General features: G+C 45.3%; 1 protein-coding gene across 2 annotated transcripts in view; it reads left to right on the forward strand.

The window, feature by feature from the left end:
- Insc (INSC, spindle orientation adaptor protein) overlaps nucleotides 1–23291 on the forward strand; it is a 138540-nt gene that overhangs the window by 109478 nt on the left and 5771 nt on the right. Inside the window, exons 8-13 of one of the 2 annotated variants that reach the window (XM_023719360.1) lie at nucleotides 3231–3402; nucleotides 7584–7762; nucleotides 18230–18296; nucleotides 19694–19720; nucleotides 20980–21135; nucleotides 22403–22479. In XM_023719360.1, the coding sequence (XP_023575128.1) occupies nucleotides 3231–3402; nucleotides 7584–7762; nucleotides 18230–18296; nucleotides 19694–19720; nucleotides 20980–21135; nucleotides 22403–22479 (678 nt within the window). The remainder of the gene's footprint in view (nucleotides 1–3230; nucleotides 3403–7583; nucleotides 7763–18229; nucleotides 18297–19693; nucleotides 19721–20979; nucleotides 21136–22402; nucleotides 22480–23291) is intronic. The other variant, XM_004634904.2, reaches the window with a different exon arrangement.

Consider the following 23291-nt stretch of genomic DNA (forward strand, 5'->3'; position numbering starts at 1 on the left):
AAAACCAGGTATGGTGGTGCATGCCTGTAAGCCCAGGAGGCTGAGACAGTCTGAGCTGTGTGGCAAGACCCTGTACCAAATAAATAAATTTTTTAAAAATGGCTATATACCAGAAGAAATTTGAAGCATAATGAACAAATTCCAAGGAAAATATGATCACAAACAATTACTAATGGTATGGCCTGCAGTCACTGGGAAACCCAAGGAGGCTCAGGCCGCTTTCTTCAGGTCAAGAATCTTTGGATATCATGTCTGCATCTTATACTATGAATAATCACTAAGAAGACAACAATATGCAATGTATTAATCATTGAAACTGTCCTACTAATCGGTTTTGAAACTGTCTCATGGATATTTGTTTCTCAATAAAATTATTAAAAAGGAATCTTTGGAATTTATAATCCCATCTTGGCTATTTCATCAGTACTATGCTGTTCGATAACTTCCTTTGCTCCACAGTGTCGCTCCATCTTCAACATCATTCTGCTTTTACTAGTCCATGCAGAGACCTTAAGTCTGTAGGAGTTCTCAAATTGTACTTTCTTGCATTTATCCCCCATTCAGTGAAAGCCCAGCCCATTCCAGGCCAAAGACAGCCAAAAGTAAACAAGCCCTGGTCCTTGGGCTTGCAGAGCTGGCAGAGGAACAAGGAGGCCGAGCAACGGGGCAGCAAATCAGAACACAGTAGTGTTTTTCCACATTGCTGGAGCATACAAGGCAGTGTGGACCTGTCAGTGAGCAGATTTCTAGGCCACCTTCATGGGGAACAGAGCTGGGTGACGTGTAGGAGTCAGCTTTTGAGCAATTTACAGTGAGCTTGATGCAGCCAGGCCACACACGCCAGAGAAAAAGAGAAATTTAATGTTTAGATAAGTGGGATGATGATGATGATGATACAATTACTTGGGCCCAGAAGCCCAGCAGTGGGCAGCCTCTTCTATCTGGAACACGGCTCCTGATAAGTCAGGAATAGCTTCCCACAGGCCTCCTTGGATAGCAGCCTCACAGCAATCACGCTTTTGTGCCTGGATGTGAGCCGCCTCTCTAGCTGCAGGAGGCACTCCTTGCTGGATCTCTATTGCTATGGGCCAGGACCTGGAGTAAGGAGCTAGCAGCACAGCATTCTGGACTGCAGACCACACTTGGTGTCCAGTCCTGGGGTGGCACTGGGCCCTGGGGACCATATGCTCCTTGGCCTCCTTTATATATCCAGATGGGCCTGTCTCCAAGCATGTGCCAGGAAACAGGAAAGGGTAATGCTTTGGATCTGATGGTTTTACCAAAATAATCACTCTGCAACCAACGTGAGATTAAGGAGACCAGATCGATTGAGATATTTCTCCAGTAGAGATGCTGCAGCTCTTTAACAGAAGTCTGGGCTCTGACTGGAAGGAGGAAAGGGGCTGAGGTGTGGATAATTAAGAGGTTTCTTCTGCTGGCAGTAGGGCTGCTTCCTGTGTCGGGGCCTAGAGCAGCCCCTTTTGTTCTCTGGGCCCAAATGAGGCCTCTCTCCAAGGGCCTGCCTGTCAAGCACTTGGCATGAATCCAGTCCTGCCAGGGGCAGCCTGGCTGCTGTTTGCTGCCTTTCATTAAGCACATCCAGGTGAGTTTTATTGCGGACAGTTCCCTGGGCTCCTCTTTCCACATTTGTCTCCTCTGAGGCTGAGATTGCCAGAGGCTTTTGCAGTTAATGGACCTTACTGCTCCCGAGAGCCACTTAGGAAGAGGCACAGAGCTCAGTGGTGGTAATTAGTCAAACAAAGTGCAGACCTCCGGAGACCCTCCTAGAGCTGAGTGTCATGAAGGCAGGAAGTAGGGATAGGGGACTCAGGCCAGGGGCAGATGTGGGGAACATCAACACAGGTGTGCTGGGCCTCCTTGTTCTACCTTGGCCTATCCTCGCTCCCCATTGCATGGGAGATGGACTCTGTAGGGTTTGACATCTGAAGGGCTTTAGGGCACTGCTGACCTATGTGTGACAGGCACCTGCCTCTTTTTCCTCCGTGTCGCATCCATTGGCCTATAATGAAGGTGGAGTTCCAAGCTCAGCAGCCGCTCCTTGGGAGGAAGGGGAAAACCTGGGCTCGGAAGCTAGACCATTAAAGTTCAAGTTGCAAACCAATCTTGTTTTTTGTAAAGAGCATAAAAAATGATAAAAACAACAACAAACGTTAGAAATGATACAGAATTTCATGAAACAAAATAATAGGAATTCAACAATGGTTGTTACATTGCATATTGTTGTCTTCAATAGTTGTTGTTGTTCAGATTACTGGATATAAGTAGGCAAAGTTGGTCAAAAAAGTTATAAAAATTGAAAAGGAGAGAGAAAAGAATGTAAGCATTAACTGCTTCTTTCCATACTTTTAAAATTAATGATCTGGGACAAGTCCACAAATTTCTCTGTGCTTCAATTCACTTTTATGTAAAATAGGAATGACAATGCTCATCTCCGTGGGTTACTGCAAAGAATCAACAGCACAATAACCTTTGCACACTAACTTGCCTGGAACCTGGTACATTACAAACACTGCAGAAGCAGAAGCTCTTAGGATGCCAAGAGTGAGCCTGGCTGGAGCAGAGCTGAAAGAAGGAAGTCTTTATCTGGCATTCATGGTGCTCTAGGCTTGTGTCTCTCTGGCTGGGCAGAGAGAACAAGGCTTTCATAGACGTAGCCCCTGTTGTATGGGAGAAGAGGGTGAACATCCAGGAGGGGCGGGAATGATGTTGAACTCAGCTTGCTGCTAAATCCATGCAAGAGGAGGGGACCCACATTTTTTGAATATCTCTCCTGATCAAGAATTGTCTGCCCAACACCTTGCTGATGAGCCATGGAATAGACTTAGAGGAACTAAGTGACTAATAGCAAGTTATACAGCATGGAAGAGAGAGCCAGGGTTGGAGCATGTGTTGTGTGATTGTAGGTGACCATTCTATCACTTTTTTTCTGTTGTAGACAAGTGAGGTCTGGTCCTGGATACTTGGATTGATATCTGCCACCTAGAAACCCCATGGGAGGTCATTGCTTTCTGGTGGACTCAAAGAGAAGGCCCCCAGGTGCTAGAGTTTGGGACATTTCTGGGGCAGGGGCTCATTACTGGATGGTCTTTCAGCACACATGGGGTTCTGCACTGCTCTGGGCATCCAGACCTGGCTATATCAGGGAGTTGAGTCTTTCTCCTTGCTGTCACAGTGGTGATGCCCAGGGAAGCCCCTCTCTCCATCTGCAGGTGGATGGTGTCCTATGCTTGGCTGACATCCTGACCGACGACAGCCATCCCGAGGCCACGCGTGCTGAGGCTGCAGCTGTGGTGGCCCAGGTCACTTCTCCACACCTGTCCTTTACCCAGCATCTCAGTAGCTTCCTGGAGAGCATGGAGGAGATCGTGACGGCCCTTGTCAGTGAGTCTTGCCTGGGTGGGTGGGAAGAGTCTGGGCACTGTGGTCTTCAGAAAAAACTGCAAGGGCTTTCCTTTCTCTCACTTACCAAGCTGTAGACATGTCTGTCATAGATGATCACATTAACTTAAATCATGCCATTAATATGCCACAGTCATGCTTGAAGAACCTCAAAACCCTGTTTAGGGCTAGTACCTATTAAGAGTCTCCTATGAAAATATAGAGCAAACCCTCCAAGAAGAAAGGGGTATATCATCATGTTGGAATTAAATAGCCTCCCAGGACAGAGGAATCCAGGGAGGAGTTGGTCTTCAAATTTTAATAATCAGACCCCTGGCCAGAGAGATGGATGACCTTTATCCTAATGTCTTGTTGTACCTAATAAACAGCAGCAGTGAATGGGACAAATGACCTCTCAGCAAGGACTAGCTCACCCCAACCTTCTGCAGGAAATCCCACCAGTGGCCTCACAACAGGGGCTGGGAAAGTTCTGGCTCCTCTGTATCCTCCTGTTTAGACATATGTCTTCAGGCTGGAGAATTGCAGTCCAATATCTAGAATATGTTCTTTTTCTAAACTGCAGAAGCTATAAGGAATCATCTGAATAAATATGTTCAAGGAATGTATGTTGCAAACCACCTCCTTTCTTTCACAGAGCAGGCAGTGTTCTGTGTTTCTACTTCTATTCTGACTTCTATGTCCATCACTGTATCCATACTTTACTGAAATTGAATGAAAATTTACCAGAAAATTTAGGGCGAGCTTGTGGAATTGCTGGCTGGAGCAGCCTGTATGTGGGGGCAGTAGAAAGTGGGCTAGGAGGCAGAACATTTGGGTTTGCGATCTGGTTTTTCATTCTCTCACTCACTCCACAAACACCTAGTGATCAGCACCCCTGTGCAAGTGCTCTGTGGGATTCTGCCACTCTCCTATCATGTCATCTAAAGCTCACTTTAAATTTTCCTAGTGTATAAAATGAGAGGTTGCAATCCATTTATTTCAAGTGGCCTTCTAGCTCTAGAGTTGTAGTATCTGCCAGTATTTTGCACAGAGATGACATCAATTAGGTTGACTTTACAGTCAATTCTAGTCAAAAGAGCTGTGGGAAACCCACACGCCAGGTTGGAGAAATCAACTTGGTAACATCCACATGAATTTAGAACCAAGAAACATTGACGTCAGTTGTGTAACATCTTGGCTGGAGGGAACTCAAGTAAAGTGTACCATCCACTCTATAAGGAAAGAAGCCCTAGCTGCTAGATTGCAGAAACTAGAATGATTGACCTGGATAGCAATCTCCAGGGAACTGGAGAAGTCGAAGAACTTTCTCCAGGTTGTACCTTAGCATTAGGATCCACCATGCCAGGAGTTTCACACTCAAATATTTACTAGAGCTTAATAGGAAACAAATAAATGGCAGAGAGTCAGATGAAAAAAGAAAATGAAGTTTTGAGTTTGATATTAAATTGACAAGTACATGCACTGATAAGGGGAGACAGTCACTGTTAAACTTGTCTATTGCTGCCATGTAGGAAAGACTATGTTTTCAAAGATAAGACATAAATTACAATTATGTAGAAAATCTCTCAAAAATAAAATCTCCCAATTATAAAAATTATCAAATAATAAAACAAATAAACCAAAACATATGTGGTTCAAAGGTTCTTTCCTTATTTGCACGTATCCATTCCTGCTCTTTTGCTCAGGCTGGGTTTCTCTCTGAAGAAGAGGAATCTTCCTATTTCTTTTGCACCCCCCCCCCAAGATGCACCGTGCTGGCTATTCTGGGATTCAGCAGATGGAAGATATCTGCTAGGCGGGATGCCAGATGGAATATATATGCTCTTTGGTGGGAAATAGTCCTCCAATTTCTTGCCATTCCCTGGAAACCCTTGCAAATGAGTCACTGGAATCCTCAATTTAATCTTCCTAACACAGCCCAGGTGATTCAGAATGTAGTTCAAATAAATTTTCAGGAAAATTAAAAGGCACTTGATAGCCGTGTTAATAATTGCTGTGCTGGCAATGATGACAACTGTATGAGAATAAGGGGGGATGTTGGAACCTGGAAGAAATTTCACAGCAAAGTGGGCCAGTGAGTTCTGTAGCCTGATTGGCTACAGAAGAGGAGAGCCTAGAAGAGGTTGAATGACCCAAGAGAATGGTGCAGTCATTGGATATGGGAAATCATAGAGTTTTTAATTCGTAGATAGCATTTCACTCCAGCCCTGGCTGGTTAGGTCAAGATTCTGAGTTGTTCAATAGTCACATCAGGGTGGGAGCTAACAGAGCTGCCCAGACGCAAGCACTGTGCTTCTGATGGCTGGACATAGTTCTGTGGGTGCATCCCCGAGAATGAGTCACAGATGCTGGAAGAAGGAGCAGTGTGAAGAAGAGAAAGAAGGGGACCTCAGAGTCAGGCAGCCTCCTGATAGTTGTTTACTGGTCATAGCACTTCAGGAAACTCACCTAACATGTGAGTCCCCGGTTCTTTTGTTTATAAAATTGTTATAGAAATGCTTTGCTGTAAAGATGGAGTGAGTCGATGGTATAAAAAACATGCAGCCATCACACACACACACACACACACACACACACACACACGTACTTACATCCACATCTCTAAACAAGGGTGATCATATTCTACTACAGAAGTGCTGAGTTTAACAGCATGGTGCAGTGCATGCCACAGGCATTTGATTGTCATTGTCCCTTTTTTATTTATTTATTTTTTGTTTTAGGGAAGGGTCTACAAGGTGTTCAGGGTCTCACTACTAGATCAGACTTGCAGTGATCCTCCTGTTTACAGCCTCCCAAGAGCTGGGATTACAGGCACGTGCCACCACGCCCAGTCTCAATTGTTGTCTCAGCACGTCCTGGGGGTGGGGCCAGCACGACAGGCCTGGGGATCGAACCCCTGACCCCTGTGCCTGCTTGCATGTGCTTTAATTCACTGAGCTATTTGGCCAGCCCTGATTGTCCCTTTTTTAAGTAGGGATCAATAACATCATTCATTAGAAGGAGCCAACAGGACCTGGAAGCATAGATTATTTGTCTAGGGGGAAGAACTAGGTACCAGGATGGAATGTAACTCAATCCTGTCTCCTGAACTTTCTTTAATTTTACAAAGTGTGACCTGTAGTCTTGTGGCCTTGTAGAAGTGTTATCAGCAGGAGAGGGCCTGAGGGACTGAAGCATCTTGACTGGAGATCAAGTTGGAGCAGTGGGTTAGAAGTCAGTCTCATCAGGATGGTGGCATACCATGGACAGGATCCTCTTCTATCTCTTCCTGGCCCAGGTCTATTCTAGGTTCTGAAAAGCCCAGGGAGGGTAGAGTATGTTAGGTGATGGGAGAAGAGACACATGTCTTCTCAGAGGCTCTTTGTCTGTGCAATTGCAAACAGTAAGTGGGGACGTATGGTTAGGGCTGGGCTCCCACCACTAGAACCAGATAAAAGAGTGTAATACTTGGGGCTTGGTGTAGGACTTTTCTGTAGGCAGATGACCCTTGTCCTGCGACCAAAAGAACATGGCAGCAGTAGTCTGTGTTTGAACTGCAGCCTGTAAGGCAAGTTTAGCAGCAACCTAGTATGCATCACTGCAGACACAAATGGCCTGGGAGTTCATTCCTGCCTCATGGCCTTTGTGCAGTTGGTCCAGAGCTTTCTTTTCCCTTAAATATTTCCATGACCCACCCCTTTCCTTCCTTAAGGTCTAAACTGTAAAGTCACATTCTTCAGGATAGCTTTTTTTATGTACCCTCTTGAGCCCCTACTTATTCTCTGTCTCAGCATTTGTTTATTTGTACCCTCATATTTATCAACATTTGCAATTGGTTATACTAATTTTTTTAAAGCTTATTTCCACTAGCAAAGTGCAAACTCCACAAGGATAAGAATGCAATTGTTTTGTTCACCGGGACATCCTGAGACACCAGTGATGCCTAGCACACTGTGTTCATGGATGCTTGGTGAAGGAGTGAATTGGTGGCACCACTAGCTTTCCAGGCCCTGCTGCCTATGAGCCCAGATCCATCTCTCTCCCTAGCAACTGCTTCCATCGTCTGTGCAATGCATGTGATAGCACATACCCAAGTGATCTTGCAGAGCTCTCGTGGGAGCCAGATGAGATAACCGATGCCCAAGCACTTGGGGTTGAGCATGTTCTTCCCCTGTGCTACACAGAGCTGTGCCAAGAGGCCTCATCGGGGGAAGTCTTCCTGCTGGCCTCTGCGGCCCTCGCCAACATTACCTTTTTTGACACAATGGCCTGTGAAATGCTTCTGCAGCTGAATGCCATCCACGTCCTCTTGGAAGCCTGCAGTGACAAGCAGAGAGTGGACACGCCTTATACCCGGGACCAGGTGAGAGACTGGAGAGGTCCCTCACCCAGGGCCTGTAACCATGATGACAGAGGACTGGGGACAGATGAGTGGAGGGTGGCAGCATGGTCTGACAGCACATAGTCTGGTCTGGTAGTGGCTTTTGCTGGCACTATAAGTTTTGTGTTCTACAGTAAGTTAAATGAATATATTTTAATAGCTCTGAATCCTCTTTATGAGCCTCTTCCCCAACCCTTCCTGTGCCAACCACTCCACAGCTTTCCTTCCTCTCCATTCAGACTCTTCATCCTGGAGGTGGAGAGACCCACGGGCAGGTTCCTCCAAGGGTTTGTAGCCCAGTCATATTGGTGCCCATCTGGCATCATGCCTTACAGTGAATTATTACCCTCTTCCCGTTTTCAAAAAAGCAAGCCAGAACCTGATTCTGGGACCCAACCTCTATGTAAGCCACAATACTATTTGTGTATTTGAAATCCACACAAAGTTTTATTTGAGTGGGCACAAGAGTTTTAATACACAAAGAGTGGTGGAGGACATCAAAGGAGGAAGTCTGAAGGGCTCTTTGAGCTTTGATGTTCCGGGTTCCATCCTATCTCTGGCCATACTTGGTGTTCTCTCTCCTCACCAAGGGGGGAGGTAGTTCATCATGTTGGATTTGAAGTCTCTGTGAGTTCTGCCAGGTGTCTAAGCTCCAAGTTAGATGATTTTCCCCGAGACCCAAGCCCAGCTCATCTCTCTTGGTATTTAGTTCCCCAGGGCCCATGTTTCTTCCAGCCCTGGCTATTGGCTAAAGCTGTCTTAGTTTTGAGTTCTAGCTTTTGCCCCAGAAACTTCAAGGAAGCTGACCTCAGCTCACTAGAATTGCCTCTTTTTCTTAGAGTACTTCCGTATCTCACAATGCAGGGCTGATCTACCTAAGGATATTCAGTCCTCTTTTATCACTTTAGGTGAACTTTCCCCTCTAAGAGCATGGACCATGTTCTATAGTTTTCTAACATTTCTTAGGTCCTTTGGCCTAGAGCTGACATACATGGTGAAGTTCTCCAAGTCCCTGCTTGGGCAATGCAAGGGAAGAAGCAGGGTAGTCTTTCATCTCTTGCTTCTCATTCTTAGAATCAGCCATGGAAGAAACTCCCAAGGAAAATTTCTATGCAAGGATTTTTCTATACAAACATTAGAAGATGAGGGTTCTGATAATACTGCCATGCTGCTGGTACTTGTCCTATTGTCTAGATCAAAGTATTGAAGGTCTAAGAGATTGTCTTCTAAATGATATGTTGGCTAAAGAAGTGCTAATTAATTCCTACAATCTTGATATTTGAATCCCATTTGTTGCTGAATTTAAACATGAAATGAAGGAGACAGTAAAGTTGTTGGGGTCAGAGACTTGGCATGGGTCCTGCCTGGGGGCCACCTATTAATCAGGTGACTTTGGGGAAGTTGTAGCCCCTTGGGGTGTGGCTTTTCACCTATTCACAGGCTTTAATATCTATGTCACAGGGTTTTATAAAGCAAGTATGAACCAAATAAGATAACCATGTAAGAATCTGACAAAATACCTAGCTTTGTCTAAGTTAATAAATGGTAAATATAATTATTTTTCAAACTTCGTGATCCAAGTTGGAGCACCAATAGTGAATTTTCCAAAATCCTCAAGTTGACCTTCCAAACCATGCATGGTATAGTTTCAGGCTTCCTTTTTAGTCCAACTGATCACTTTTTAGAGCTGGACCACTTCCTATGGAGATAAAGCATGATAATTTGAATAGATACAGAACAGGTAAGATGGTGTGATGACACAGGCTGTAATCCCAGCATCCTCTGAGACTGAGGCAGGAGGATCATAAGTTTGAGCCCAGCCTGGGCAACTTAGTGACTTAATGGGATTCTTTTTTTAAAAAAAAAAAAATAACTGAGACTGAGGCAGGAGGATCATAAGTTTGAGCCCAGCCTGGGCAACTTAGTGACTTAATGGGATTCTTTAAAAAAAAAAAAAGAAAAATAACAACAACAACAAAAGACCCTGCCAGGTTGAATGGGACCTCCAATCCTACTTTGTTAAGGAATCTCCACACTGATTTCCACAGGGGTTTGTTATACCAGCCTACACTCCCACCGACAGTGGAGAAGGGCTCCATTTAGCCCATAGCCCCTCCAACATTTGTTACTGGTTGATTCCATCTAGCCATTCTTTCTGGGGGCTAGATGGAATCTCAGTGTTTTGTTCATTTGTATCTCTCAAATGATCAAAGATGTTGAACATTGTTTCACATATTTATTTGCTGTTTGTGTTTATTCACCTGAAAAGTGTGTATTCCACTCAGATGCCAAGTTTTTGATTGGGTCTTTGAATTTTGGGGGTTTGATTTTTTTCAGTTCTTTATATCTTTTATATATAACTCCTATGACTAAGGGAAAACTGGCTATAACTTTTTCCTACTCTGTGGGTTGTCTTTTCACTCTATTGGTGATTTCTTTTGTTCTGCAAAAGCTTTTTAAAAGGCCCCATTCAATCTGGCTATTCTCCTTCTGGGTAGCTTCCCAGAAGAATTAAAAACATCACACCATATCAATATATATTTATAGCAGTACAATTTGTAATTGCTAAATCTTATAGCACTATCTTCTGTCCTTTGGTGTAGCGCTTTGGTAGAGTCATTACCTTAGCACCAGGTCCAGATCGACCAAGTTCAAACTCATCCAGGTGGGTGTGGCTTGGGTGACTGCTGCACTCCACTTCTTCCTGTTGCAGCCCTTGGAGTTGAACTCTCTGTGCCACTCTGGCAAGATGTTCTGCTCCTGGATCAGCTGGGTGGGTCTTGCCTCTAGCCTTTCTGCAGGGAGTTCTGCTGCAGGGTTCCACACTGGGCCTGTCTGATGGAGGAAGCTCCACTCACACACTGGGCCTGCATGCTAACTGGAATGAGGGCCTGAGTTCAATCCCTGGTTCCGCAAAAAAAAAAAAAAAAAAAGCATAAACTTGAGTCTTTTGTAGGTAAATGGACACACCTTGATACCATATTCGTAAGTAAAATAAATCAGACCCATGTGAGTAAACATTTCATTGTTTTACTAGTATGAGAAACTGAATGAGTAAATAAAATCCAAAAATCCCAATTGGGAATTGGGAAGAAACTGTTCAAAAGAAAAGAGAAACGGGTTGGGGAAAGGGAAAGGAAGGAAGAGAAAAGTGAAAAATGTATATATACAGAAGATAGTTAAAATAGTTACACATCTAGTTTCTCTTAGTTCATTGAAAAGAAAAATTTGCTGGGGAGATAGCTTAGTAGCATAAGAGCCTGCCTAGCAAGTGCAAAGTCCTGAGTTCAATCCCTGGTACCAAAAAAATAAATAAATACAATCAAAAGAAAAAGAAAAAAGGAAACAAGAAATATTTATTCTAATATTGTCTGCACAGTACTTTGTGTGTGTATCTTGTTCTCTGAGTAATCACTGTGAAGATAACTATGCTCAGTGTATGCTAGTCTCCTATTATCCTGATTTGGAATTCTTATTTTATTTCTATTTTTCTTCCTCTTTTTTTTTTTTTTTTTTTCTGGTATGAGGGATCGAACTCAGGACCTTGTGCTTGCGAGGCAGGCATTTTTTTTTTTTTTTTTTTCTGGTATGAGGGATCGAACTCAGGACCTTGTGCTTGCGAGGCAGGCAGTTATGCCGCCAAGCTATCTCCCAGGCCCTCTTCTTCTTCTCTTTAAAATTAAAAAATATATAAATAAAAAAGGGCTGGGAACATGTCTGAGTGCAAAGGCCCGGGATTCGATCGCCGGGACAGGGCCTGGGGCTGGCGAGAGAGTGCACACCCATGGGAATGGTCCTTGGCCTGCCTGGCTGCTGGGTGGGGCTGCCCAGTGTCTGTCAGTTAGGGGGCAGTGCTGGAGGGCCCACGTCTTCCTTCCTCATGCTCTTCTCTGGGGCTGGATTCCTCTGCTTGCTGCACATCATTGCTTAACATGCTCTCCCATCCTTTCACCTTGAAGTGCCTGTTGTGTGGCTGACTCTGATCCTTTCGTGTAAGATCCGGTAGCGACACAGTAGGAACTGGGATTATGGAGTCACGTGACCTGGGTCCAACGCGCTTCCGCTATGAACAATCATGTACCTTTGTGCAATTCATGTCAAGCCTTTCTTTCTTCATATGTAAAGTGGGACTACATAACACACAGTTTGCAAAGTTGAAATAAGAACCATATCAACTAATGAGCACAAAACCTTAGTACTGATCCTGGTACGTAGAAACTATTAAATAACTACAAGCCACAGCCTGTGTTATTAATCTTGGCACGTAGTAAGGACTGGGAACCTCCAGAGAGCAGAGCCCTCATCTGTAAAATAGGCATGTTCCTTCTAGTCTGAGTGTCTGTGGCTGCTCAGAGATCTCTTCGGATCATGGGGAGAGGTGGGCCCCTTTCAAAGCGTCGTGGATTCCCAGGAAGGAGAGGACTCTGGGTGGGGAGAGAATATAGTCAGGCTGTAGGAAGAAAGGAAAGGAATTTTTGCTGCATTTGGAGTCAGGAGCTTTTTCCGCCTCTCTGAGCCAGGCACGTCTCCCACTGTCCTCAGGATAGCTTCACCTTCTGCCCTGGCTCGGAGCAGCCACTTAGCTAGTGAGAGTGTACCCATTAAAGAAACAAATGGCTCTTTCCAATGGCAGGGGGAGGGTTAAGGTGATCAGAGGGCTCCCTGTAATGAAGACAAAGAAGATGAATTAGGCTTTGAAGTGCTCACCGACCCCTGAAATACTTAGGAGATTAAATGCCCCGTGAGGCTTCCAGTAATGAATTTGCCAGGGACGCCAATACTGCTCAGAGCTTCTTGTTTTTGAATCTGTACTCTGCCCACCTCTGTTTGGACAGTGAGAGTCTCTCTGTCATCCTAGCAACCTGAGTCCACTTGCTTTGTCCAAGAGACGAGTCACTGGCCATGCTTGTCCTGCTATCCCCCCTGGTTGTGGACAGCGGTGAGCAAGCCTTGGCCTTGAGCTCTTCCGGCCTCTCTGATAATCTAGCAGAGGCCATTGTAGACCACAGATGTATATGATCAGGCATCAGGAGGGACACCCTCCCCATCAAGAGATTTGTATGGCCGAGTTTCATGCCCAAGGAGTATTTTTCCAGGGCTCAGGCTACCCAAGAATCCAGCTATAGACTTAATAGGGGTGGAAAAGGGGCTGTCTCCAGGCCTTTCCTGTCAAACAGTGACAATCTCCAATGGAAAAGATCTGTTTATTTTTTTCTAACAACACAACAGAGACTTACTGACCAGGGCTGTAGTGACTTGCTGATTGTTTTTGTAGAGGCAGAGAGTGCTGTATGTACTTCCTCATAGGCTGCTTGGCATTGTAGGATGACCAGATTTTGTAGCATTCCTAGAACCTCTCTGTGAACACCATTCATGAGGAGACTATCAGAAATGCCAGACCCTTCACTCCTTCCGACCAGTGTCTTTATTGTGATTCTTTTTTCTCTTCTTTTATAGTGGAAGTGGTGTGGAGAGGAGAGGGCAGTCAGGCATCTGAACTTTGGCTTGGCCGCACCTCAGGGAGTCAAGAGAAGTTGTCTTGGGCCTTATATAAAACGTATCCTATAGTTAATATACATGAGTAAGAAAACTTCCTCTTTTCACATTTTTACTTATGAAATACTTTTACAGAATAACATACTGGGCCTGTTTAATAATTAATAAGAAAATTTACTTGTCTGCATGAGCACAGTATGTGTGTCTTCGCAGCACCCTACTTGTGTGCGTAGGTTAAAACACTGTCATCGGTAACCACGGCCTTTTACTCGCAGAACAGGACAAGCATACATAACATCTGACACAGATGGGTTTGCGTGGGGCTGACTGTGTGTAGTGGATACAGGAGATGGTGTCAGCGCTGCCTGCTACCTGCCCTGCACAGCTTGCTGTTGTCGCCTCAGCAGTCTGTGCGTTCAAGCACATCATTAAGGAAATCACATAATATTAAAAGTTTACAATGCCGTAGGGTCACACGGCTAGTTGTCCAGGGCCACATATGGCCAAGGGGTGTATGTGACTGTCCTAGAGGCTGGAATGGACTCTGCTTACTAGTTGTGAAGCTACGGTTGACGGTGTTATTGTTGCCACAGCCTTTCAAGAGTTAATCCAGCAATCTAGCCATTCGAATATTGTATGTGGCAATTATAGAGTAATTCTGATTACAGTCATATGAGCTGTTGGCCTTTTTGTCCTAATTCCTGCACAGCAGGAAAGTAATCACAACTTTTCATTAAATATTTGCCCATTTGCTATATTAGAAGATCTATTAGATTGGAGGGAGCGCTGGTCGCTGTTGAGTGTGTTGGGGGTTCTTCACTTGCCTTTCGCCCTGTTTGTTTTCAGAGGTAGTTAGCACCATAACAAGTGAGGGAAGATGTGGGCGGGTGGGCTGTGATGAGGGCTGACCTTTGAAATACTGCTAAGGGTGTGAGGCAGGCCTACGCCATGCTTTCACATCATGAGCCTTTTCCTTGGTGTATTCTGGTATGGAAAGCTTCACCAACCACCTCCCTACCACACAGGAGGTTTATCCTGGGACCAGTGGCATGTGAGCACCCCTGCTATTCTGGGTCAGTTTGCTATCCACGGCAAGTTTCCTAAGGTCTCTGGAGGCCAAATGAAAAGTGGTTTCTTTTTCTTTCTTTCTTTTTCTTTTTTTGTGTGTGATTTTAGGGAAGGGTCTATAGGGTGTTCAAGGTCTCACTACTAGATTGGACGCATAGTGATCCACCTGTTTACAGCCTCCCAAGAGCTGGGATTACAGGCATGCGCCACCATGCTGAGTGTCAATTGCCATCTCAGCATGCCCTGGGGGCGGGGCTGGCACGGTAGGCTTGGGGATCGAACCCCCAGCCCCTGTGTCTGCTTGCAGGTGCTTTAATCCACTGAGCTATTTGGCCGGCCTTGAAAAGTGATTTCATAATGCCACAGTTATTAATGAATCTTCTGGATTGAAGGGCAGCACCTGCTCTAAGATCTCTCTCTCTCTCTCTCTCTCTCTCTCTCTCTCTCTCTCTCTCTCTCTCTCTCTTTAACCTCTTGGGGATCTCCTGTGTACAGTTTACTTCTGCAACAATAGTGCTCAGCCTCGTACATACTGGGGATTATGTGGTTGCCTGGGTCCGTGCTCCTTGACCCCATCCTCCAAGCCTGGGTCTTTTCAGGCTACATTCCCCAAATGCAAGTTATATTCATTTTATTTGTCATTTAACAAACATTCTGGATGCTGGATGAACTATTAATTCATCCGGCAACAGTAGCGACACATTTTTAATCTCCTATGCTATGCCAAATAATGCCTCCCCCAAAGCTGCCTGTGTCCTGATCCCTCAAGCTTATGAAGAAACTATTTTTTAATGGTAAAAAGGACTTAGCACATGATGCTTAATGAAAATCTTGATATAGGAATGTAATTCCGATGGGCCCAAAGTAATCACATTCTTCTTATAAAAGTGAGGCAGAATTAGCAGAAAACAGCCTCTAAAATCTGGAAAAGGCAAAGAAACGGATTCTCCCCCAGAACCTTTAGAAGGAATGCAGATCCATTATACCTTGAGTTTATTTCCTTCAGACTCGCTAATGCCTTGTGATCTCCAAAATTGCTAGCTAATAAAATTGCACTGTTTTAAGCTGCTAAGTTGATAATGGGTTGTTATAGCTGCAATAGGAAACTCATGCATTTTTGTTAACCAAGGCACAGAAAGTTAGGTAGCATGGCTAAGATCATGTGGACAGTAAGTAAATATTCCAGGCTTTGAATCTAGCCTGACCCATGCATTTAGCCACTACCACTTCTCATCTAGGGTCTCTCTCAAAGGTGATATCCTCAGCATTCACCAAATAACTATAGGGGGGACAGGAGAAATAAACTCAAGAGAAAAAGAATTTAATTGAATCCCATCAGATGGGACTGTAGCCTAGGATAAGAGAAACTGTCTCTCTGGTTACGTTCCCTGATAGCACTGCAAACTTGGATTTATTCAGGTAGACCAGTTGTCCCGAAAATCCTAGCTGTGGGTTTGACTGCAAGTAGAAACACTGACCCGTTTTCCCTCTACATCCTGGTACATACAAGGTTGTTTCAAAAGGGAGACTCAAAGCAGGGCATAATTGGCATTTATTCAAATTGTTCTTAATTGAATACTTCATCTGCACCTCCAGAAAGCCACATGGGGTACAGGCTCTGTAAAGAGGAAGTAATTTTCATTAACAGGATCTAAATTAGTCTGACACAAAGACCTACCTGGTGCCTGCGACACGGTAATAATTGCCATGTAATGAACTCATTGCTGCAGACAAAGGTTTTTCCTCCCTCCCTCCCTCCCTATTGCTTCCCTCCCTCCTTCCTTCCTTCCTTCCTTCCTCCTTCCCTCCCTCCCTTCCTCCGTTCCTTTTCTTTCCTGAGTTTCTTTGTTCCATCTTTCATTCATGAATCTCCATGTCAAAGAAATGTCTCTATCCAGAGAGACCAATCTTACGATGTCTGTACTGTAGCTGCCCTGTGTGCTGGAGCAACAGCCTGTGCTCCCCACTACCACCAGCAGTTCAGAGAAAACCAGATGACTCATGACTGCATGTGCCCTTGGCCTTGTCTCTCTCACTCTGTCCCTTTTTTTTTTTTTTTTTTTTTTTTTAAAAAAATAAAAAGTAAAAAAAAAAATCCATTAGAAACAATACAGAATTTCACTAAGCAAAATAATAGACCTTTTCCCACTGCATCTTTAACTCATGTTTTCCCTCTCACTCCTTCTGTTTCAGCCACAAACACAATCTTAAAAGGAGAAAAAGCGTTTTTGAGAATTAAGCCTCTCCTATGTAGTTCTGTCTTTCTAAAATGCAAATATAAGGCTTGTCATCCCCCTCACAAACCGTTGGGTATTGCAGAGTTTACTTTAGAATGAAATTTTGCCAGTCCCTCCCTTACTGCTTCTCTGGTCCTGCTGACCCACTTGGATCCCAGACCAGCTGAGTTGGAAGGGGCTGATACCCAGAGACACCGCAGCTGGTACCCAGCGAGGCCGCGGGGTGCTGGATCCCTTACAGCGGCTGTAGAGAGGAAGGGACAATCCATGTTCTATCGAAATGATGAGCTTTTTTCTTTCTGTTGAAGAGAAGCAATTTTAGATGCTTTATTATCCAGAGTAATAGGCTACTATTAAGTCAATGAAGTCTAGATAATCCTTTCTTGCAACCACACTGTTACCCAGTTTTACACTTACAGCTCCCTGAATGTCCTCTGGAGACTGTCAGTTTTCCACTCTGAAGTGGAGTTGGTTTTGCACAACTTTGAAGAAAGTATTCAGGAGAGTGGGTTGGCACCAGTGAGAACTGGTATTTCTTTTATAACTTATTTGAGTTACCGTGTGAGAGTGCTGTTTTGTGAAGGTATGTGAATTTTGTTTCTGCTGCTTATTTCAGGAGCAGCCTTTTTTTTTTTTTTTTGTCTTTTTGAGGCACCATTTCGCTATTCAGTTCATGCTGGCTTTGACCTCACCTCGTAGCTCAGGCTGGTCTCAAACTTGCAACAATCTTCCTGCCTCAGCCTCCTGAGTGCTGGGATTACAGGTATGCACCACTGAGTCCAGTGGGATCAGTGTTATCAGTGGCCCCTGTTACTAGGTAGCACGTTTCTAGTATATTCCACTAGAGTTTTGGCACCCTAAACCAGCTTGGGGTCTCTTGGTGACTGACTTCCCAATTAATTTTTGTTCTCTGAGTGTTCTTGGCTCCTTTTACTGTGCCAGCAGCCTGTAGTGGGTTATGGCTTGTGAGGGTGCAAGCGCTGCTGGCTGTCCACGTTGTGTCAGAATCCCATTAATAAAGATACAGTCCTTCAGAGCTGGCTGACAAGGGAGGCGTACAGACCAGAGACGTGTGCAGTACGGCAGGGTGTGCACTTTCTCGCTGGATCCCTTATTCAGGAAAACCTGTCGCTTGGTTGGGATGCTGTCTCTTCTTATGCATCCTCTCTGCCATCAACTAAGCCTTTGTTGGCTTCAGGCTGAGAGTAGGTGGGAGTTAGTATGACGCAAAGAAACTGGGCTGGGGGAACCCAACTAGGACTGCCAGGAGGATAGACCAGCACAGGGGAGGTAGGGGCCAGGGGCCGTGAGCTCTGTCTGCATTTTAGAGCATGAAATTGGAGGGGTCCTGCACAATGACATCTGAGCCCCAACTTCTCCCAGGGTAACACTGTTCCCTTCAGTGGGGCCCCAGGCCTGGGAGTTATCTGAGAGGCATATAGTGATCAATGGCACCAATCGCTGGGGAGTACATCCAAGCAGTAGCAGTCCATAAGGCTGGAAGAAAATGCCGCAAAAGGATGGGTAGGTGGACAATAAAGAACCACGGGCTAAAGGAAGTTTCGGAGTCCCCAGCTGGTCTGTGGGTAGCGAGCACCATCCAGATCATGGGTGTCCACTTTCCCAGTCTCTCAACTCTCTTTTCCAGATTGTGACCATCTTGGCAAACATGTCTGTCCTGGAGCAGTGTGCCTCTGACATCATTCAGGAGAATGGTATGTCCCAGCTGCAGTGGCATGCTGTATGGATGTTTTGGGTACAAGGCCCATGTGCCTTTGCGCTTGTGTGAATGCCTATGCATATGAATGCAATATGTACATGTGCTTCTATGTATGCATATGCAAATAGGCCAATATGTAAATGTTTGCTTACTTTCATGGACATAAATTCTAGCGAGAGACATGAAGAAGAATATTAGAGAATGTCAGAGAGTGATAGTGCCACAGGGAAAATAAGAGGGAAGCAGGAGAGGCATTCAAAGATGGTGGTGGGATAGTTGCTGTTTTAAACAGGCTAGTGAAGAGAAGGCGGATATTTCATTATGATCTAGAAAAGTAAAAATCTATTCCTAACAGCACATGCCTCTACTTTGAATTGTTCCTGTCTTGCTGGATTTGGCCTCAGAAGAAAGCTGAAGGGAGTGGGAAGGGGTGAGAGTGGAAGTCAGGTCAGGCCAGCTTGAGATCATCTCTTCTGCCACTTGCTCCGCTGTCTCACCTTGTGCTGAGCTTGTTACCAAGGTCCAAGTAAACTGAGGCCGGGTTTGTCGGTTTGGAAGCTGATCTAACTGGTCGACTTCAGCAGAGGGCAGGGTGGCTGCCTTGCAGCTGGGAGCAGAGCTGCTGTAGTGCGGGCTTCCTGTGACTGGGAAATAAGGGAGCAATTAGCTACCGGTTGGAAACCAGCGACGCTAATGAGGCAGAGTGAGCTGGGAGCCTGGGCCGCTGCCTCTGCTCCAGTGAAAGCCTCTTGTCTCGGGCTGCCCTGCTGTCTTAACAAACATACACTTCCCCACCCCCCACTGCTCTATTACTAATTGAAAGACATCATTTTCTGTTAATTTTATGTGATTGAGTTAATAATGAGAAACAGTGTGGAGCCAGCTGAGGCCACAAGGAAAGGCTGCATGGTGTTACGCATGTGCTCTGCCTTTAGCACCTAGTCTTCTGTTCTTCAAGGGAATGGTGTGCCCATGCATCTGAGATGGGAATGTCTATCTCATACAGAGGGTCTTATGGTTTACAAAATGCTCAGTACAGCATTGGTGAGAGCTAATATGTGCTGGACAATGAGAACAAAGAGTTAAGTAGGTTCTAGCTCTAGCGAGTTTCATAGGCTGGGAGGAAAGCCTGTCTTGGTAGAAGTGATGGAAGAGTAATAATTGCCTACAGGGAGGCTTCGTGGTTGAGAGTATGAAAACTGCAGCCATACTGTGTGGCTTGAGTCCTGACTCAGTTATTGACTAATGGTAAGACTTCTCTGTCTTTCCACCTGCAAAATGGGGACAGTAGCAATACCTACTTGATGGGGATGATGTAAGGGTGACCATGAGCATACTGGGAGAGTGCCTGGGGAAGAATGAACACTGTGAAGACCTGTTTTTTTTTTTCAGGAAACACTGGAGTCTCACGTCTCACAGGTTCTAACTAACTGTATTTTATGAAGGGGACATTTAAAAAGGTGGAGCAGGATTTAAGGGTTCACTCATGGTGTTAATGCAACCAGAGGCCACTGGAAGACAGCAAGGTCTCGGTGGGGCGAGCCCTGTTTTGCAGGCTGGGCTCTGAGAGCCTGTAGCTAGAGTCACAGGTTGCAAACTTCGATGCCTATGGGATCCAGGCAGGCAATGGACACCCAGAAGGAGGACTCTCCATGGACTCCGTCACATCCTTAACTAGAGGAGGATTATTATAGTAAGCTCCTTGACTTGTGGAAATGTGTCTACTTGTGTCAATTGAGGAGGAGTGATCATTTAGAAATCAGAAATCTAGATTGTATGGACATCTCCCCATTAGAATATTTAAAAGATTAAGCATTTTAGGAGCTTTATGGATTAAAAAACCCAATATATCTTTGGGTCACATGTAGATTGAGTTCTAGGCTGGCAGTTACCCCTGGATGCTGAGAAGGTGGGTGTAGACTTGGGCATTTGGGGAACAGCTCATGCAGAAGATGGACTTCAGCCTAAACCTGCAAGGTGTGAGGTATTAAGAGGATTTAGAGGAAAGGAGACCTCCTCCACAGAAGGAAAGGGTGGGCAGAGGCAAGCTGGCAGGGGTGCTGGGTATGGTTTGCAAAACAGAAGACAGATCTGGCTTCATGGGAGGATGGGAGCCTTCTCAGCAGACTGAGCTCAGGCCTAAATCTTAGACTTTACTAGTGTTTGAGTCACTCTGGAGCCGAGGCTGGGGTCGCCTTCCATTAGGGGCTTCATTATGCAGCTAGCAACAGAGGCGAAGAGGTGATGGACAGTAACACGTCTGAGTTTCAATGCCAGCGCCTCAAGATATCAACTGTGAAACCAGGCAAGATGCTTCCCTTCATGCTGAGCCTCAAGGTGGAATTATCATATACCTAGATCATGAAATGATGGGAAGCTTTGGGAAATGATGGGAAGACTTGGGAGGTTGTGTATTTAGTGTCAGACATATCACACAAACATTTTATGAATGAGGATGTCCTCCAGATGTCTCTTCCTAGTGACTTGGTACATGAAATCAAACACACCTCTATGGAGTAGAAGAAGAATAGCAGTTGCTTTGTCCAGATTTCTCTCCCTGACTGAGACCCCTGAAGGCATCTGAGAGCCTGTGCTTGAGCCTTATACTGCCCAGCTAGCTCCCTGGGAAGGGCTCTCCACTGGAAGTAGAAAATAACTCTTCGTTGCTGCCTGCTCAGGGGTCCAGCTCATCATGGGCATGCTGTCTGAGAAGCCGAGGTCAGGGACCCCTGCTGAAGTGGCAGCTTGTGAGAGAGTCCAGCAGAAAGCCGCAGTGACTCTGGCTCGTCTAAGTCAAGACCCGGAAGTGGCCAGGGAAGCCGTGCGGCTCAGCTGTAAGTGATGGTGACCACGGCAGTGGGGGGAGGAGTGGGTGGGTTCGGATTAGAGCAACTCTAACTTCTCAGTGGCATATATGGACACTGGACAAAGGCTGCCTGGGCAGAGGTCAACCTCTGGCTTCTGGGAAGGATACTAGGGTGGGTGCCCTAGTTTAGTTTGTAACCTGGGGCTGAAGCAGAAGAAAGGAAGAGCCTGCAGTGGAAACAGTTGGCCCAGGTGGTAATCCACCATGTACTCTGTTATTTAGGGTGGCATTCTTTTACTCTCTTATTTATTTATTTGTTTATTTATTGATTCATTTGCTAATCTACTCGTTTGTTTATGTACTAATTTGCTTGTTCAGTTATTTACTATTCCTTAATTCACTTATTTACTGCTGCATGGTTCATTAATTCACTAATTAAATAACTCACTCATTCTTACATTGTTATCCACTTACCTACCTAAGAGATGGTTTCAGAGAACTTCCCTGATATGCTGAGTTCTGTTCTGAGCACCAGGCAATGATACTGACTATGACCCTTCCCTGTGCACAGGGGTTTAGTGACACAAGGGGCGACAGATGTGGAAATATTATCTGCTTTTGATTGTCATAGGAGTGCCTCTGCACATTTGGCAGACAGAGGAAGTAGGTGGGGTCCCAGACTGTTTTTTGTTTTGTTTTGTTTTTTTGTTGTGGTACCAGGGATTGAACTCAGGACCTTGTGCTTGCCAGGCAAGCACTTATTCTACTGAGCTATCTTCCCAGCCCTCAGACTGTTTTAACAAAGAGGTAGCTGTGGTCTGGTGACCTTTCTTCATTAAAGCCCCATGAAGCATTAATAGGGTCTATAGTGTTCCATAATTTTTACTGCACTATGTATTTTTTGAATGAAATAAGCCATTGGAAAAAGAAAGGAAAGGAGTACAGTGGGGAAATTTCTCTGGCACAGACACAAGGAACTACAGCTCTCATAAAATCAGAAGGGCCTAAACTGAAGGCTTTTCCTCAGTGAGCTGGGCGGTCCCTCGGCTGTATTTAATTACACACCATCTTGGTTGCCGCTGTGGTGCTGCCGAGCTTGGTTTTCAGGATGTTCTAGTTGTTCCTGTCTTTGATGGCAGTTTGTAGAAAGTCTGAACCACACAGACCTCAGGTGAGGCAAGACCCTCTGTTCACTGACAGGGTGCGGTGGGCCCTTGTGTGTGTGAGAGGCCAGCACCCAGGGGTCAGCCTGACCAGGGTGCCACTGGCAGGAGCCTCTGCTTGTGTCTCTGCAGGTGTGTCCCGTCTCATTGAGCTCTGCAGATCTCCATCAGAAAGGAACAGCAGCGATGCGGTGCTCGTAGCCTGCCTGGTGAGTTCTCAGGCTGCCCCAGCTTTGCTCCTGACCTTTGGGATTGCAGACCAGAGGACCGGAGAGCTGGTGATGCTGCGATTGGCTTGGATAAGGCTTAAATTTATCTGGGTTTAGCTTTTCTTCTAGTGATAATTTTAATACTTATTTCCTTTAATGAAATTGCAGTAAACATTGTAAGAGATCACATAGGTGAACGGTGGGTACTAAGAGACTGCTTCTTTTAGCAACTTTTTAGGTTCTGGGGAATCTTAGCAGCTCAAAAGCAGAGTGGTGAGCTTGCAGAGTGCCAGATGGTAGTGCTTACATCACAGTACCTACCTAACATGGGAGCCAGGATACAGATGTCACATCACCTTACCGTTCTCAAGTGGACATTATGAGGAAGGCCTGCTTTTCTTCCGGAGGAAATGCTGCTCCTGGGCTCTTCCAGCACTGTGGCTGCCCTTTCCTTTCTGGGATAGGATGGGAAGGAACATGACAGGACAGAGAGGATTATTCAACTGGCCATCAGGTTGAATATTTATCTTGAATGCATTCTGGGAAGTTCCTACCCAACTTCTTGATGGCCAGGTCCACCACGAAGTAAGCACAATGCTGTGGCTGGAGGGAATGCATATTTTTGTTTATCTGCTCCTCCCTGTGGGGCTATAACAAAGCCAAGAACAGAGTAACTTACAGTTGGAAACATGGAATAGCTGGGGAGGTGCTGTATAAACTGGGCCATTTAACTTTCAGAAGAGTGTGCCGAAGAATACAAGGAAGAAGTAATGAATTTGAGGACACCTTCAAGCTATGCCACAGCAAAGTCC

This window comes from Octodon degus, unplaced genomic scaffold (genome assembly GCF_000260255.1).
Source record: "Octodon degus isolate 3935 unplaced genomic scaffold, OctDeg1.0 scaffold00067, whole genome shotgun sequence".
Classification (NCBI taxonomy): domain Eukaryota; kingdom Metazoa; phylum Chordata; class Mammalia; order Rodentia; family Octodontidae; genus Octodon; species Octodon degus.